Genomic DNA, 18,633 nt, shown 5'->3' with positions numbered 1-18,633 from the left:
TGTTTATCGTGTCCTTTTATTCTCAAATCTTCCCTCTCCACATAAAATAATTCAAATAAATAAATACGACTCAAACAATCTTTTTTTTTTAAATCTATAAGACGAAAAAAATACTGCAAGACTGTTCAGACTTTAATTCTCAAAACGGGACTTTAGATAAAAATATTAGATTTCTAATATTTATATGTCACATGATTACTGTTGGTGGAATATTTGATAACGGTCCTCTGAGAACACGCAGCCGCCGCCACCAGGACACGGTTCTGTGTTCTCTGTGGATGATGCAGACGAATCCGCTTGTTTCCACTCAGTGTTCCTGCTCGGCGTGCTGAAAGACGAAGCACAAGTCACGGGTTCTTTGTGTTCTTGTTGTATTTTTTTGTTTTCATTCAGGAGTTTGAGTCGAACACACCAGACCAGGAGCAGTGGAAGTGGTAGTAGTAGTAGAAGAAGAAGAGAGTGGCGTCTGTGTGGCTGTGACGTCACCATCTTTGTTTACCGCTGTGGTCAGACGCTCATCCATTTTCACAGAGCGTGGCTCGGTGTGTTTCTCAGTCAGCAGGTGAGGGGGGATGTACCCCGTCTGGGCCTTCGTGGGCTCCCTGCGGTGGCTGACTGGAGACTTCGGAGGGCAGCGGCCCCTTTTGTCCTGTCCCCGGAAGCCCCTGAGTTTGGGGCTCCAGTGTTCCCGCCACTGGAGGGCCAAAGTGGAGCGATCCGCCACCAGGCGACTCTCACTGGGGCCCCAGCCGCGCTCGCCTTCCTCCGCGCCGATTAGGAGGAATGTCCGGCCCACGTGGAGGGCGGGGCAGCCGCAGCTGAGGTCGCGGTCGGGGACCCAGAGGGACTGCAAGCCCCTGCGAACACGGGAGGTAGACCCTGTGCGGAAGACAGTTTGTACAGAGATGGAGAACTGCCACCAGGGACCCGAACGCTCCATCCCTTTCACGAGAACCTTCAGCACTGTTTGTTTGACACAAACACAACACGATTAGACTTTTTAAATTATAACATTGATTTATTTATTCTTCACTTTGAATTAAGCACCAAAAAATAACAAATAAGCTGGATTCAACTTCAATTTTCTCTTTTGAAAAAACAAATTACCTGATTAACATTGCTCGAGTTTTTAAATAATTTTGAATCGGCGATAAAATCTATTAGAAACTGAGAAAAGTAGAGAAAAAAAGCTTTAATTTTTTAAAAGATGTTTTAAAGAACTCAGGAACCAACCGTAATCCTTCAGACAATAGGTCTCCAAGTTCATCCTGACTTTAACCTGAGAGGGCTGGCAGTATGAAACGCACTCCTCCGCTGCAGGACAGAGGGAGAAAGCAGCAAAATGAGAGGGTATCATTTCACAGCACGCATATCAGCACATGTCTTTTACCCTAATTACAATATGGCCGCTTCTATTTGTCATCACAGTATCTTTTGCCAAACACATGATCCCAGCTGCAGCAGGTGGGACATTCCTCGAGCTGCCGCTAGGAGGAAGTGGTCAGCCACCTCATGCAGAGTGAGAGCAGCGGCTCCCGAAGCACTTCAAGGACCAATCTGTTCAACAATGTGCCCACAGCGTGCCTTCAGAGAAAGTGATCGTAAGAGCCGGGACTCTAAACGCTGTACACGAGGTGATATCAATCAGAAAAGGAAGACTTGATCGTTCAATCTGTCTTATCTTTCAGCAGCTGGAACATTCCCAGCTTTAATAATCAGACATCTTATAGTAAAAATGGTTAAATAGTAGTGAGCTGAACTTAAATCTGATTATGTTTTATTTTCTATGTCATTTCATGTTTGTTTTTCAATGACTTAACACATCATATCATTGCTTATAAAAAGCTAAATGTCCTCTCAGTTTTGCTTAATTTCTCAAGCAGTTCTCGTTTGAATTAATTAATTAATCAAATCGAAGAAGATAAACTGATGAATAAAAACATAGGATTGGGATAACCTAAAGCTATAGTTTTTAAACTTTTATACAAAAATGGGCGATTATCTCTCTGGATGAAACTAATAAACATTTAATTTCTATTTTACATATTAGAAATGTAAAATGTATTTACATTTACAAAATGTAAATACATTTTATATAAATACATTTTTAAAAAATTTATCTGTAAAATAACCAGCCAGGAATTTCAGAATGGGTTTAATTAATGGGTTGCCTGCTTTAACCCTTTAATATCCTGCTTAGTGGAAGTGAACCTACATAAACCAACTCTAAAACTTGGTTCAGATGTGAAATGCAGCTAAAACTATGTTTTTGTTTTGTTTTAAAATCTGATACTTTTACCATAAATCGTCACCCCAGAAATTTGTGAAAAAGCAATGATTCTGATAAATAGATTGTTAGATAATTATATAATAAGTGCTCTCAATAAATGGAGAAAAGGCAAAAAAAATCTCCAGGATTCCCGTGAATCAGGCTACAGATATTAGAGATAACTTGCACTGCTTACATATGATGATAATAATAGTGGAAAACTTACCTATGCTGTATTGAGGTTGGTACACGGGGGTCGGAGCAGCCTCCTGATTCTCTGTAAGCAGAAACATCACATCACTTTCAGGCCGGAGAAACTTCAGGCCTCGCTGTCAGTTTGTTGCAGTTGTGTTTTATACGCGTTGCGTCTGAACGCCTCGAACGTGGGCATGCCCGCACAGAAGATAAGCAAATGTCAAAAGGACTGAGTGTGTGGCCCTTTTATGGTTATGACGCACCCTGCGAGGTTTGCTTGAACGCATACTCAGACACTAACTTTACTTTTAGTAATTTAATGAGGTCAGACCGTCGCTTCTTGTATGGGTTTTGTCTCAAAACATGAAACAGATTGTCGTAAAGTTGCTCCCTCCCTGTATATCCGCGGGTGTCGGTGAACTTGGGGAATGAAAATGAACAACCTGGTTGGCTGCACATACGTTACCCAGGCCTCCTGTAAAAGTGTGTGCGTGTAGCTCATAAGCGAACGCTGCGTCCTCTGTCCACGTCGTGTTTTCTCTGACACAGCTGGGACATCGACACCGAGCACCCCCACCCAGCTGACAGTCCAACACATTTAAAACACAAGGACGTGGTGTGTTTTTGTCCGTATTTTCAGTAAATGAAGGGTCATAATGAGGCCGCTTCACTTCCCACATTTAGCATATTATACTTCTAACTTATGTACAGCTTATATTTTACTTTGTGGATTTTAAAAGAAGTAAAACAAAAGAAAATGTGGAAAAACAATTAAACAAATACACACTGTAATTTGTGTTGGCACCAACATGAAAGATAAATTTTGCATCTTTGATTTATTTATCCAAAGTTTTCAATGTGATTCTTAAAATTAACATAATTTAATCAGTACAATAATAACAGCTCAGTCCTCTTTTAAGTAAAATGTTTTAGGGTTTCTCTAAGATTTGTGCCCACGTTGGACATAATCCAGCAAGCAAGAATAAAATGACTGAAGTATAACAGCATCAGTCCAAGTGAACTGGTCTCCATTCAGATGCCACAACTCATCCAAATCCTGTATCTGTCACCACTAAATGGTCCTGAATTTGGTCCTGAATTTGCCATTTTTCCATTTCAACCCACACAACAACAAAGTCTCATCAAATCCAGCTACCAGTAGCTACTGAGCCAAAGGTCATAGCTCAGTGTGCCAATGTTTGCCAGTGATTTTCTCAGACAATTTCAATCTATTCGGTCCCTGTTTATGAAGAGAAATTATAAATCCATCCATAAATTTGATTTCTATTAAGGTTGAGCGTTTGAGCTCTGACCTCTGGATCAGCCCTTGGTTCTGGAAGAACAATCCAAGATGGCTTTTATCATTTCTTTCAACCCCCCACATTAAGCTTCCTTCTTAGAATTTGCCTGTACAGATTATACTTAGTGTTAACAGAAGAGTAATATACTATTTTCTGAACGCACGCCATGAATTGGCATCATTACGCCTGACTCAAACTAATAAAAGGTGAAAGAAATTATTATTTAAACCAATGAATATCGAATAAAAATTAAGTAAACAACCCTGCAGTGATTGTGAAGATAAAGTGTAATATTGTGTCCAAATAAACGTTATTTTAACTGGCAGATTCAGAGTGAATGAATTTAAGATGGTAAAAATATATAATGTGTTACAAAAAACATATGTACTTGTTATTTAAAGGTAACTAAAGTTTATGACTTTCTCTTGGAGCGAAAATCAGATCAGAATGCAAAATTTGAACTTGAAAATTTGAACTTAAATTAGCAGAAATTAGCAGTTTAGCTAGTTTTTTCTACACGTGGAAGAATTAAGTTATGCTTGATTTAGTTATGAGGACTTAACTTTTCTTACAAGTTTAAATACAAATTTATCTTGTTGCACATAATAGTCGTAACAAGTGAATTTATGTTTCAGTATTAGCAAAGGCTAGTGGTGGCTAACTCACCAGCTAGCTTTTTTTTTTTAGCTTTAGCTGTGTGTCTAAATTAAACAATATGCAACCATTGTAAGGCAGGATAGTAAAAATAAACTTAGTAGTTGGAACCTCTTGGTCTGTTCTGGGCTCAGTTAAGACATTTTAGTAGGAGCTAACTTGGGTTTTAGCCCGGCTGCTACTTTGCTTTTTATCTGTCTGATAGGAGAGGAAGCGAGGTGTTGGAGGTGGTGGTAAGGGTAGAGAGATGCTATACATAGCCTGAGATGGTCTGGCAGTAAAAACAAACAAGGTTTTCTTTCACTCACTCCTTTCACTGGGAGAGTTATGAGTCTGGGCCCTATGATGGGGGAGTTTTGAGCAGTGCAACAGGTGTGAAGCTCCCTGCTTCTGGCTCCCCATATCACCTGATTGGGGCTTACAAAGCGTCAGTGTCGGTGTAATTGTCGGCACTCGTGTAATTAGCCTGTGATGTACATGTGGATTAGTGCTCATAGCGGATTTTTTCTATCAGGCATAGAGATCTGAGTAGCAACAATCTTCTTGATCCCTGATCAGTGGGAGATGAGGTTTCCTTACATTGGTCAGCTCATATTAACGCTGCTATGGAGACTGTCTCTAGGGACGATAAAAAGGAGACCTGATGAATAATTGAGTTAAATTAGCCTTGAGAGCAGCGGCACCTTTTATGTCCAGCTAATATTTTATAAAAGGTTTAAAGACCTCGATGCGATGCTTTAATTAATTTAGGCCACGACTAAAGAAAGCTGAAGAAGTCACTTTGTCACGACCGACAGCAAACTACTACAAAGTTTAGGCAAAGAACACCACTTTACTTTGTTTAGGGACTGTTTTTCACCCAGTTAGCAGACACATTTGGGTCAAATCTGGGCCCATGTCGGCACCCATGGCTCAATGATGGCCCAGATTAGGCGAAAAATTATCATCTATTACGGTAATTGTCAAAAAAAAGAAAAAAAAAAAAAGTTAAATAATCTTAGTTGATGTTTTACCTTTAGGTTCTTAAAATATTCTAAGTTAATAAGCGGCAAGATTCTTAAAAGCTTTAGCAAACTAATTTTCCAAGCTACTTTGTCTAAATTGGCATTTTTCCCTCCATTTCACCAGACTGGTGGACTTACTTATACATGGCCTCAGAGGGGATTTGCCCTGTTTGTATCCGGGGGCACAGCGGTTACACCTGAGGCCCGTCACTCCTTCTCGACATAGACATTGACCTGATGTCTGGTTACACCAGCGACCCACAGCCCCCAAAGGATGGCACTGGCACGCTGGAAAAGAAAATAACAAGATTCAACAGGTGATACGTTTGATTTAATTGACACCTATTGGTTAAAGCACTTTTTTGGACCTTAACTGGAGTTGGCAAACAAGCTAAATGAGCTTATTTTAACATGTCGTCGCCATAAGGGGAATTCCCGGTAGCTGCAGAAGCCATTTGGGAACCACTTGGGTGTCTACCATGTGGTTCTATTCATACTGCATTCTGGGTAAACTGGACTAAAGCTTTCCATGCAATGACATTTGATTGGTCTAGAGTCCTTGTGGTCTGTTTCTCCACATAACGATTGTCCATATGATTTTTCTTCTGCTTGTCTGGTGGTTTAAATTTATCGCACCGCTCTCAGTTTGTGTGGTTCAAATTTTTTGGGTTGCACACTGTGGATCCCACATAACGGTGCAGATGACAACATTTAGGTGACAATGGCATTTCCAGAGAAGAAGACGAGGTACAACACCAGCATTAACTTCAAAATCGTTCATCTGACACATGTATCTCAAGGGTTCAGCCCTTTTTGCCTCAGTTCTGTTCTCCACACACTTCCTGTGAAGAGATTTATCTGGAACTAAAACTAAAACTTTGTGTCCTGAAGCCAATATCAGCAGAAATAGTCAACCGAAATAATCAGGCCGTAAAACTGAACAATGAGCTGAAAGATTAAAGAGGATCTCTCATCATCTCTTAGTGGACACGTGGCTTAGTGGAGGCGTATATTTAAAAAAAGTATGTATAAAACTATTCATCACTGACAGGACCCAGGTTTAATCCTGACTGACAGCAGGCATCTGCCCTTAAAGTTTGTCCTTGAGTAGAACAAAGTATACACCCGGGATACCAGGGAGTCTTTTTTTGTAGCAATCATGATGGGCAAACGAAGACAAATTCCTCTGTTAGGACAATGAGAAAATATCTCATCACGGCACAGTCGCCTCGTTGCTCCTGGTGCTTTAGAGAAGATGAACGACCTTCGTCCAAATGAAGACAAATCCTCTGTCTTAATCAATTTACCTTCTCCAGCATCGGCCGTGGTGGTGTATAATGACTAATGCCTGAATTTAGCTGTGGCTTACGTAGCAAGATTTTTTTTTATCCACTAATGTTATCACAGGATAAGAGAAGATGGATGAAGAAGGGAAGCCGCACGTCAGCAGCCCTGGTCACACTTGAATAATGTTTACACATATCCTTACAATGATACCAAACAGCCTGCCTGGAGAAAATGAGTAATAACATCACCGCTGGGCCTCCGAATGGCTCCTCTGTGGAAACAGTGGAATCAGTGGAGTAAAGCTCAGATGTAACGCTGCATTTTGTGCATAAAAAATGATCAAATATGAGGATATTTGACCACAGCTGGTATTTTTTTTTCCTCATCCCTGCACGTGTAGCGGGCTCAAAGAGCCCGTTAACTTTGGATATATCAGGCTGGTGGTCAGGTCTCCGCATGAGCATGCCAGAGTGTGACAGTCGCTTGTGACCAGTCAAAGGTCAGGGGTCATGGCAGATGCCGACCGGTGGTAACGATGTACAGGTGTCAGCTCAGTGGGTGTTTTTTTTCCCTTTGGGAGCACTGCTAACAGGAATAGCTGTCCGCTCTCACAATGTAACTACCCCATAAACACGTCCGTGTGCTCGGACAGAGACGGATTGGCGATGTAAACACGCACAGCGACGCAGTCTGACTGTGAGGTTTAATTTTCTGAAAGGTACCCATCTTCCATGACCCATTTTTCCCCATCACACACACACACACACACACACACACACACACACACACACACACACACACAACTGGTTACTGACGTTGGCAGGCCTTGCGGTGGTTGAGCAGCTTGCTGTGGTCGCGGGTGTAGCCGTTCTGGCAGTACTGGCAGTGGCGTCCGGCCGTGTGGTGGCGACACTTCTGGCACACGCCTCCACTGCGCCGACCCGACTGCTGAAACACCTCCATGCTGAAGCGGCATTTGTTTGAGTGTTCGTTACACTCGCAGGCTGGAAAATAAAGAATTAAAGATGGAAAAAAAACTGTGATCCTTGGTAAAAATGTTTTTATGTCTTAACAATTAAAAGCTGATTTGTTGTCAGATTAAGTTAATACTGAGCATCTGGATGGGCCTCAGTCAGTGGTGCCTAAGGCAGATGTCTGGTTTGAACTATTTAAAAGACTTTAGCTTTCTGGATTAAAAAAGTCAGAGTGATGAGCTGTTTTCACACCTGAAATGTTCTATACGTTCGAATATAATATTCTAATAATGTTCGAATCGGTCTGACGAGACTGCAGAGCTCGCAGGGTAAAGTCTGTAGTACAAAGTATGCACGGTAACAAACTGAGGACAGGTAATTATGTCAGATTAGTGCTGCAAAACTGTAAGGCTCACAGTCATTTTACACAGAAACACGATTGAAAGTATCTTAAAACTGGAGTGATGACAAGGTTCTTGTGAGATGAACCAAAACTGAACTCATGAGATAAATTCATGGAAAATAATTCACCAAATTAAGACTATGGTATGAGATATGAGACCGGGACACGGACACCGGAGGTCAGAGGCTGATCTTCGTATGAAAGGGAACAACCCACCTATTGATCTATCTATCTGAAAGAAATTTAAAGGATTTTATTCTGCACTTATGGCCTTTATTGGAAAGTTTGATATTTTATTAAAATGGATTATAACTATATAATTATAATCATAACTCCTCAATAGTATATATATACTAGAAGATATATTTTCTTTATTAATATTAAACATCAGGATTAAAAGGATGCCCGTCTGCCTTTTGATTTTTGTGACTTGTTAGGTAGTTTATTTCTTTAAAGACTGCTCTAAGTTTTATATTTTAGTTAAAATAACTGGAACAAAGCTTGAATAAGCTATAAAAAGCAGGACTCACCAACGCAGGGGTTTGGGTGAGTGGGTGTAGCTCGATGCCACGGCCTGTCAAAATAGAAATCCTCACACACGTCACAGTCTGGCCCTGCCGTGTGATGCTCACACACACACACTGCGCGGCCGGTGTCGTCGCGGCGACACCTGGAGGCGTGTCCGTTACATTTGCACCTTCCTCCGACCTGCAGGTCAGAGATGGCCAGAGGAGTTCGAACAGGGGAGCTCAAAGCGGAGGGCTGCTCCACCTGCAGATTCCTGACGCTTTGTCTTGTGTTGAGGTTATTGTTCCTCCTCTTCCTCAGCTCCCGCCCTTTGTTGCCCCTGCCCCGACCTTCAACTGTCCAATTACAACCTCTGTTGGGGCAGGGCGGCCAGTGACTGCTGTCCTTCTTGCGACCGTGCCCTCTGCCTTTCCCGCCTTTCTTTGGCAAAACAAGTGAGTCTATGGTGAGCCTGTCTTCCCCTTCCTTGCTGGTCACGTTGTGCCCTTCTTCATCTTGCCCCGACCCTTTTCGATGACCCTTTCTACCCTGCTTCTCCTCTTTGCTCCTCCCTCTTATTTCTGAGTTTTTTGTCTCCCTGTCAAAAAATGCCAGCGTGTTATCTCTGCTCGATTTGTCCGCCTGACCCCCAGCCTGGCCATTGTCGTCCGACCTCCATTTCAGAGCGCCCGTCCTTCTGGCGTCACGAGCACCATCCAGCACCGTCTCTCTTTCTTCTTCTGTGTTTTTCTTTTCAAAGTTGCCCACCCTGACGTCTCTCGTCACCTGGTGGAAGATCACACGGATGTCCGTGGCCGTCACCCAGTCCTGGAGGGTGGGGCTGTAGTCAAAATCGGGGGAGGATGGTCGTCCATCCAGGGTGGAGAAGGCCAGCACCACGCCGCCCCGCTGCCTCTGCAGGGGGCGAGGATCTGAGCAGAGGGGCTCCGTCTCCTGGTGCCTTGTTTGGGCGATGGTGTGGGAGGGCTGCTTGAAATACCCGACGCAGTCGCTGGAGTAGTGCTGCATCGGCCTCCAGGTGCGTCCGTGGTCCATCGATTTAAAGATGGAGATGGCGATGGGGTCTGATGGCCCCCCTTGGTTGCAGAACTGCAAACTTATGTAGGTTATCTCAAAGCGGCGTCCCAGCGGTAAGGTGAGGACCCAGTCCCCGGTGTCAGGACCCGTGTGAGCAGTCCAGCAGGTGAGGTTGTGGGGGTTATGGAGGTCAGTCAAGGTGGCGATGTTGCCATCAGAATCGCGCCCATGTAGCGAGTGGCTAGCGTTGACGGGGACCCCGTAGGCGGCGTTGATGAACTCCGACAGGCAGTGTCGAGGACGGCCATCTGGGTAGTAGCAGGGCTCGTGGGGCGAAGTCCAGCTCAACGGGGTGTGGGAGAAGGAAGAGGAGATGGGGGATGGAGGCACAAAAAGGAGGAAGAGTCGGAGGAGAACAGGAAAGAGAGCGGTGGACAGGGGAGGGGAAAAAGACAGGAACATCATGTCATCGAGCCTGTGGGGGAAGAGAAAAGATCCATTTTTAAGAGAAATCCACGAACGTTGTGTCATAACAGAAAAAAACACAAACTGACTGATTTATGCGTCTGAAGCAGAACAAAACCTAAGATGGACCACCTGTGCCTTTATTGAAAACACATGATACCAGCGAACGGCATCACTTCAGCTGCACCTTACTGGCTTCCAGTAGATGCCAGTAAAGACCTCATCCCATAAAAATGTAACTCCGATCTTCACAGTGGTGTCGTCCACTGGTCTGAACCTACACTCGTGACAACCTTTAAGAACGAATCCATCTTAAAACTCCCCTCAAACCCCAGAAAGAGATGATGAGTGAGGGTGAAGAGGGGCACGCACCCAGCAGGTCTGTCTGTTATGACAAAAAACATGCCCGACAGCTGGAGCTAAACCCTGCGCTGGACCACATCCATCACTTTTATTGCTCTCCTCTCAAATCGTTTTACCGTTGGTCGGGGCTGCAGGCCTGCGAGGGGCCTACGCATGAGCAGTGTGTCATGGTGCAGAATGGAGGACATGAGAAAATGGAGAGAAAGGGAAGACTGGAGGGAGGAAGAAGAAAAGGAGATTAGTTTGTGGTATGGTTTGGAAAGATTTATAGATTGAAATGCGAGTTTGACTTGAGCCCCTACTTTGTTACTTCCGCGGTGAGGACAAACTCCGACTTGTGTAGCCCCGGAGTGTGAACAAATCCTTCCCGTTATGTACAACTGGTGACGAGTGTAAATTATTCCTCTGTCAAAATGTGATGGCGGAGGGTGTTCGTTTTGGTATGTGGACAAAAAAAAAAGAAAGAACAATGCATCTATTTTCTCTTGAACTGGTGATTTACGGTTTTCTTTGCCGCTCACTCAAAGCCCAGAAGCAAATTTGCCAACAACTTCTTCTTTTACTGTTTCTTACGGTGATGTTTCAACACCCTCTGCTTCACCTTTAGGGACGTCTGCTTTTCCTGCGTATCATTTTCCCACCGATAACCACCTTCCTCGTGCGTTTCCAAACGACTTTCCCTCCGTCTATCACCTGCCACCTTCATTCTGCTCTGGGAATATTCTTAACTGCTGTGAGATTGATGATGTCCTAACAAGCGTTTGACACTGACAGCAAAGTCAGCAGGGCTGCATAAACCAAACTCGTAGGAGAGGATGGGGCTGAGCGCCTCTCCGGCCGCGTCATCCCGCTCAATTAGCCGACAACCGAAATATGAGGCTTCCCTTCGGGACCACACAGCTCCGGCCGTGGCACTCCCTCTGCTGCATCTGAGGAACGTCTCTGCTCCTGACCTCCAGAAAAAGCCACGGCGGGCTAGAAAGGTGAATAAGCCTAAACTAGTTGAGGACAAAGGAAGAGGCGGAGGCCTATTGTGCGGCCGTGTTTTGTGATGTTGCTACAGGAAACGCTACAAGAGCAGTGATGAGTGGTCTGACTGTGACCCTGGTTCCACTGAGCCACATTCCTGGGGTCCAGGATGCCTCAGCGAGCCATTCCTGGCATGTTGAGACATGCCCCACGGGAACCTGAACGCACCGATAAGAAGGAGGACTTATAAGTTGATGGGTGATTAATTAGTTCTCAGGTTTCATTTGGTGTCGATATCCTGGTCGCATAAAAAGCAAAATCAGCACCAAAGGGATTAAAAGCAGGGGAAAGGTCGCAAGTGGCGAAGTGTGGAGATTTTACTGAAAACTTCATTCCGGACGGGGAATTTCAGCGAGTGTAGGCAGGTGGGGGCTCTGGGTTGGGTGGGTGAGAACACACAAGGCAGGAGGAGAAAGGGGGGAGGTTGTTTAACATTCCCATGACATGCACTTGCTCCTGTCTTTGTCACATTACACGACTAATTAAACATTGGCCCATTACAAGCTCTATGATAAATGGATGCATCTGAGAGAGGCCCCCTGAGGTTCTTTAATTCAGATCCAGACTCTGCTCCCCTGAAACCAGATCATCCGTCTGGCACCGCCAACCCAACCCACCGGATCTGGTTTCGATGGTTTTTAATCGGCCTCTTTCCATAAATTCACACGGCGCGTCGGAAGCACATGTCGAGGATGAGCAGCATTCCCCCGTTAAAGTGTCTTTTGATGGGAACAGTTTTCTGTTGATGCACACTGGGTGTCGACCCATTTTTATTATCCCCGGCGGTGCCAAACTAACGTCCACAAATCCCCTGCAGCCATCTAAACCACGAATGCGCGGTTATGTGCAGGAACTCCGTGTGTAACCGGGGACGTTTTGAAACAACTTGGCAAGTAATCCGTCTTTCAAAAAACTTAAACAGCCAAATAGTGGTATGATGAGATCAACAACGTCTCCGGCGGGTGATCTTTAGAAGCAGCTATGCTTGGCCGGCGAGGGGCTGGAAAAATACTTGCTGACAACCTGAGGGCATGTTTACAGCATAGCCGAACAGATGAGAGCGCCGCTCGTGTTCGTGCTCTGCAGTCCTCGTTTATTTCCAAATGAGAGTCTCTTATTCTTCGTTAGCACCAAACAGAAAGCACTTTATGATGCACACACTTTGTTTTTCTTTGTCCTGTGATAGTTAATCAAAATGGAAGCAATTTTTTTTATTTTTTTTGGTTGGTTTTAAATCGACAAACTTAAATAAAAAATTTACTTTTTAGAAATATGAATCCACTGCAGGACAGTGCAATGCAGAGTAATGCTGTATTTTCTTTGGGAGATGTGAACGTATAAGCTGCAGTCATTGGTGATCGTGTTTTTTGGTTTGTGTCTGTTTCTGTAATCCACACACGTTTGTCTTGAATGACTGAAAAAGGAAGTGCAGATTAACTCTTTTTTTCTGAAGCAGCAAACCTTTCTTTTGCGATTTTGGCAGGAGATGGACGCGTCCCGTCCCTTTGAGTAAAGCTTGATGTTTGCTTCTCCCTCCTGCTACCTGTTAAGCCGCTCTGACCTGTTCACACTTCAGAGCTGCGGGCCTGTCATGGCTCCGGAGCAGTTCTGCTCAGCAGATGAGCTGGATTTGGCCTTTCTCACACATTTTAACATTCCTCGTCATGGGCAGCAGCTCTGGCGGGCCAGGCGGAGGCAAAAATGTCGAACTCAAGCTGCCCTACGACTTTGTGATGAGTTGAAAAAAAATACTCGTGTTGTGTAATTAAACACAAAGCGGCGCCGTTTGATAAGGCTGAACGGGTTCTGCATTGCAGCTCTGCAAGACACGAAGCCTTTAAATAAATACGATCAATTATATGAGCCCTCTGTCACACCCTGCGTGTTTGAAGCTGCACCAAAGCACCTGCTGGCGCATGTTACCAAACTGACACCTTTGTTAATTTGCAATTGTCCTCAGCGCCTTCAGAAATACAACACTGGACTCTGGGTGAGAAAAGGACGGCCATGCATGCGGTCTGTATTCCCAAGCGGCATTCCTGCCCGCTCAGTCGAAGCCCATGTGTGTGTTATTCCACACGGAGCAGATTCCTGGAGCTCTTTTTTAGGTGTAATAATCTAATTTTAGTGGGGCAGCCCGGGAGGTGGAAGCGACAGACAGCACAAAATGGATTATCGCTGCTTGTATCTTTAGCTAAAGGCCGCTGTCCTTCAAGTTTGCACCTCCAACAAACTGCCACTTGGTGCAGGGCCCCAAATGGGGCCAACCGGACCCCCACAGGCACTTGGAAGGTTACCTCTGACTCCGCACTGACCCGCGCTGGAGCCTCGCTTGCTTCATTTTTTAGAACAAAAAAACACATGTTACCCACTCGATATTTAAAGGCGAGTTACCTTGCAAAACTCCCCCTTTACAGCCTCATACCAGTTGGCAAGAGGCTCCGCTCCGCTCAGCTCCAGCTCCACATGATGATATTGAAAAACAGATGGAAATTAAATCATTGTGATTCCAAGCTGAAGCCAAGCCAAAGACAACCGAGGGCATGGTGGTGGGAAAAAAATAAAAGAAGAAAGGAGAGGGAGGGGTGGGGGGCAGAAAGCCTCTGGTTGCAATTGTGTGTCAATTAAATCCGCCATACTGCAGGTTGATAATTAGAATCAGGCGGTAAAACAAACAGAAAACACCGCAGGCCTGAGTCTGATATGAGCAACAGAACTAATGAAAAACACCCATTACTTATGTCAGCTAATTTATTATCAAGAAAATATCTTTTAAAAAGGGATTATAGAAAGTAAACAGGCTGTGCAGCTTGTTTTTATTAAGTTTCACAACAGCTTTCAGACCCAGGTTGTAAAATTTACGTCCCTGTATTGCAACAATAAAAAACAATCGCCTGTGTGACTGTTAAAAAGGCGTTTTTTTTTTGTTTTGTTTTTCTTTTGCTCTCGGATACAAGAGCTGCAGAGGGGGGAAGAAATGAGGAACAAACCGACCTTAAAAAGACAAGCAGCCCGCGGTCACACGCAGCCTGCTGAAGCCGCATTTATAGGCAGAAACTCTCGGTTCGTTGAACACAAATATTTATCATATTTAGTGGGATTACTTTGGCAGGAGCTGAGAGTGAAACCCGGAGTGTAATTGCGTCAGTTCTGCACAGCTAATTGCACTTGTTGAGTAGAAATTGGCTGCAGTCAATTAGTTTTATCTCCCAGAGAAGAGGAATAATATTTACACAGTTAGGCTATCGGACTGATCAAACAACCTAATTCACATGTTTAATGTGGGTCATTAAGCCGGCATGTGTTGGTATTTTGGATTAATTCTGGGCTGCAAATAAAGCGCGGGCCAAATAATAATAATTGAAAGGTTTTATTTTATTTTCTTATCCAAAGCTGAAGGGTATAATGACCAAAAAACAACAAGCTTAATATTTTAGAAATAGCTGCAGCCATGAGAATGATAAATAAAAAAATAAAAAAGCTGTCCAATGTCATAGAGACAATTAAGTTATTTTACAAAAAAGAAATGTAATTTCAGGTTTTTCAGGGATTAAAATGTCTAATTCACAAGAAAAATAATTCATTAAACTTATTCAGGTTTATCTATCAGAATAAAACGTTAAATTAAAGAATAATTTACTGATAATAAAACCTGGATTTTTTTAAGGATAAACTAAGCCGCGACGTCTATCAAGAAAAATCTGGCTGCATTTGTCCGTTTGATGAATTAATTTGTATTAAAAGTCCCGCAACGTGTTGATAGATATCCCTAAAACCAAACCTTACTGTATCGGCCACATTTTGCGCACAATTTTCAGCCTAATTTCTGCCTCCTAAACTTCCAAAACACGCTCCGCCGAATGGCTCGCTTCTCCACTTCAGCAGGGATGCAAAAACCTCGCCAAACAAGTCAGCCATCACAGCAGGGAAAGGATGTGAAAAGTGGCGTCAGGGGCTCACCATGTGCGTCCCAGCGAGTCTCCTTCTCCCGCAGCCCCCGCGGTGCCTCCGGATCATCAAGAGCAGCGCAGCAAGTGTCCGCACATCCAGCTCGGAGCAGAAGACACACACCGAGAGGGCGCAACACACCGGGTGCTGCTCCAGGAGGAAGAGGGGGAGGAGGAGGAGGAGGAGGGGGTGGGGGGTTGCAAATTAACGGGGATCAGCTGGGAGGTGTCTCTTCCAACAGCAACCGAGCAGAACCAAGAGCTCCCACCTCAAACCGGTGCACACAGCAGAGTTCATCTTAATTCAGGCTGAAACGGAGACCGACAGACTCGCTTAGAGTTCAGTATTACTTAGGATTTCAGGTTTGAAATGTCTGGATAAGGTTTTGCATGTAGTCTAAAGTTGCTAACTTACCCTTTGGCAGCTTTTTTCCTCACCTGAGCTTTGCCTTAAAGCTCCTGTTCAACTGATGATGGAATAACAAAGAAAAACATTTTATTACAGTTTGCAGTGGAGACAATAAGCGTCTTTTTTTTCTAGAATTTTCTTCCTTTCTCAATTTGCATGAACTGGATAAATATTTTCACTGTAGTTCTAATTTTTACTAAACCAAATGTACTTTAATACAGGCAACGTGCATTTTATCTAACATTTATCCTACTGTTAAACACCTATCTGTCAGACAAAAGTTAGACCTTTTTAATACATATGAAACCAGCATGTGAAATGGTTCAAACTGGCTCCACTGTGCCGAACATTAACATAATGTTTCATTTTAATTTTAACCTGAAAATGCCCTCTCCACACAGCCTACATTTAAGGCTCAGATGCATTTTCCTGATGATAGGTTTAATGCAAATTTACTCAGTATGCATGGTAAAAAAAAAAATCCTCCTTCTCAAGACAAACCAGCTGATCTGCATCCCAACCAACAGTTTTCCCCAAGTTTAAAAGAAAACTAGCATTTTAAGACCCGGTTCAGTATTTCATGGCTTGTTGAGGACTTCAGGTTTATTACCACTGGCGGGCAAACTCAAAACATAGAGGAAACGCAGTTGCTGCAGTCTTATCTTGCACTGACCGGGCGAAGGTCTCACCCTCCGGTTTGCTCCAATTATCCCTCAGTGGAATTAAGGGTGGAAGTTAATTGGTTGGAGTGGATGGTTCTCAGATGTGAAGCAAAACTGATACAGATGGAAATATAAGAAGAGGAATTGAGGCGGTAGGAGGAAGGGAAGACGCTTGATTGGAGAGGAGGAAACTTTCCCAGAGAAGGACATAAAACTGATTGATGGCTTCCCTCGAGGAATGTTTCCCCAGGTGTGCTTTGTGTGTATGTCTGCGCAGTTGCTTTGCACTTAAGAAATGCTATCCTTGGATGCAGGACAAGTGCAATAAAGTAAATTGAGGGGAGAAATAGCACGTTTATGCGTCAATAATGCACTTTGGCAACATAAATGCAGAGACACGAGAGATTTCCATGGGCCGGGGTGGAGGTGGAGGCAAATTGGTACCATTTAATGAAGAATTTAAGAAACACAAATGCTAATTGGTAACAGAAAACATCCCCAAAATGATAGAAGAGAGTATTTCACAACTTCATCAAACTCTTCAGGTGGTCCTTGACAGGTGCTCAGTGCTGCCAAACTTTTCACCCTCCGGCTATTGCAGTGTTCTAGGAGACCGAAGTGGCAATAAACAAAATACCAGCGTGGCGTAATCATAAAAGTCAGCATGACTGAATGGGATTTCACAATACATGGCATGACTGTTTTACAGATGAGCTTTGCCTAAATATCTAAAGCACTACAGTATGGTATTGTGGCTCGGTTTGATTATATACTGTAGATGTGAAGCTGAAAAGACCAAATGTGGTGCTATATACTCTGAAAAGTGAATTTAACAAATGTGAAAGGACAATTATCACCATGAGGCTGAGAGCTAGGAGGAAAAAAGAGCATCTACACAACTTATCAACTTATACGCTGGTTTCATGTAAATCTGCGGAAAATCAACAAAGATTCCAAATAAAACGTTTTATCTAGATTAAATGAAAATGGAAGAATTCAACTCCTACAAGATACAAAATGTGTTGCAACTTTTTCCAGCAGAGTAAGGGAAAAGTTAAAAGAATGGGTGTACCTCAGGGCCGGGTGTTAGGGCCCCTAAAGTTTAGCTTGAATAAACTAAATGAATAAATCTTAACAGATCAATTCAAGTTGAATGTTATCAAACAATATGATTAATCTTTTTTTCGTACATGCCAGTTTAAACCACAAAGTCTTTTATCCTAAAACTAGTCATTTTCAAAACTTTCTTGCTTATCTATAAGTTCCACAAATTACTTTGAGACTGTGTACCAACCATGTATGCATAAAGCAGAAAACATCCAAGAAGACAAATAAATAAATTAGGTTTTTTTGCAGATTCATAAACTGCCACGGCATGTTTGGAAAGTGTTGCATCTCATGTCTACATCAGCCAATTGGTCCTCATGATAAGAGCAGGCATGATAACAGCTCATGATAGGAAGCAGATGGATTTTAACTTGGAATGAAAAGAACAGGGGCATTTATTGGTATCAGTATGTGACTGTACAAGATATTTTGCATCTGTAATTAAGAACAAATGGATGCATCATGGCAAACAGATTGCAGATTGTCGCTGTAAATGTACCCCAGGTGTTTCTGTACGTTACATTTTACCCTCACATGAGATTTTGAGCCACTACCATTTATATCTCCTGATATTTGTATCCTAACGAACCTTAAAGTTGTGAATATAAAGCTGAAGTAGCATCATAATTATAGGACTGATGGTAAAAAGTAATGTAAAGAAACAAATGCAATACATATCTGTCAGCACAACAGCGTCTTCTGGAAGTAAAACTTAAGCAAAGAGAATAAAACATTAATATAACTCATTCATTTGTTCCAGGAACACACAGTATCTCCTTTCAGGTAATTTTTTGTTTTAATATAACAAGGGAGATGTCTTAAAAAAACATACACTCATAGTTGTGGCTGAATGCTTTGGCAACAAAACATAGTTGGCACAAAGAGCAGAGTGGAAAATTATCCTTGTTGCCATGAATCCAAATGCAGTGTTTTTGTTTTTCCAGAGATCCCTCACTTCATGTCTGGAACAACTGCTGACAGGTGGTGATGTGGAGCAGATTGTTTCTCTGCAGAGAAGT

At 43.2% G+C, this 18,633-nt stretch overlaps 1 protein-coding gene across 1 annotated transcript; it reads right to left on the bottom strand.

Annotated features, from left to right (window-relative positions):
- On the bottom strand, nt 1-15,524 carry ntn5 (netrin 5). Its single transcript, XM_075451452.1, has 7 exons — nt 15,450-15,524; nt 8,618-10,107; nt 7,526-7,714; nt 5,562-5,711; nt 2,496-2,546; nt 1,234-1,314; nt 1-963 (listed from the first exon to the last, which is right to left on the bottom strand). The coding sequence occupies exons 2-7, from the start codon at nt 10,095-10,097 to the stop codon at nt 386-388; spliced, it is 2,529 nt and encodes an 842-aa protein (XP_075307567.1). The 5' UTR covers nt 10,098-10,107; nt 15,450-15,524; the 3' UTR covers nt 1-385.
- Between the last annotated feature and the right edge of the window lie 3,109 nt (nt 15,525-18,633).

Source organism: Odontesthes bonariensis, chromosome 19 (assembly GCF_027942865.1).
Source record: "Odontesthes bonariensis isolate fOdoBon6 chromosome 19, fOdoBon6.hap1, whole genome shotgun sequence".
In the NCBI taxonomy this organism is placed as follows: domain Eukaryota; kingdom Metazoa; phylum Chordata; class Actinopteri; order Atheriniformes; family Atherinopsidae; genus Odontesthes; species Odontesthes bonariensis.
This window is presented reverse-complemented; position numbering and strand designations above follow the sequence as displayed.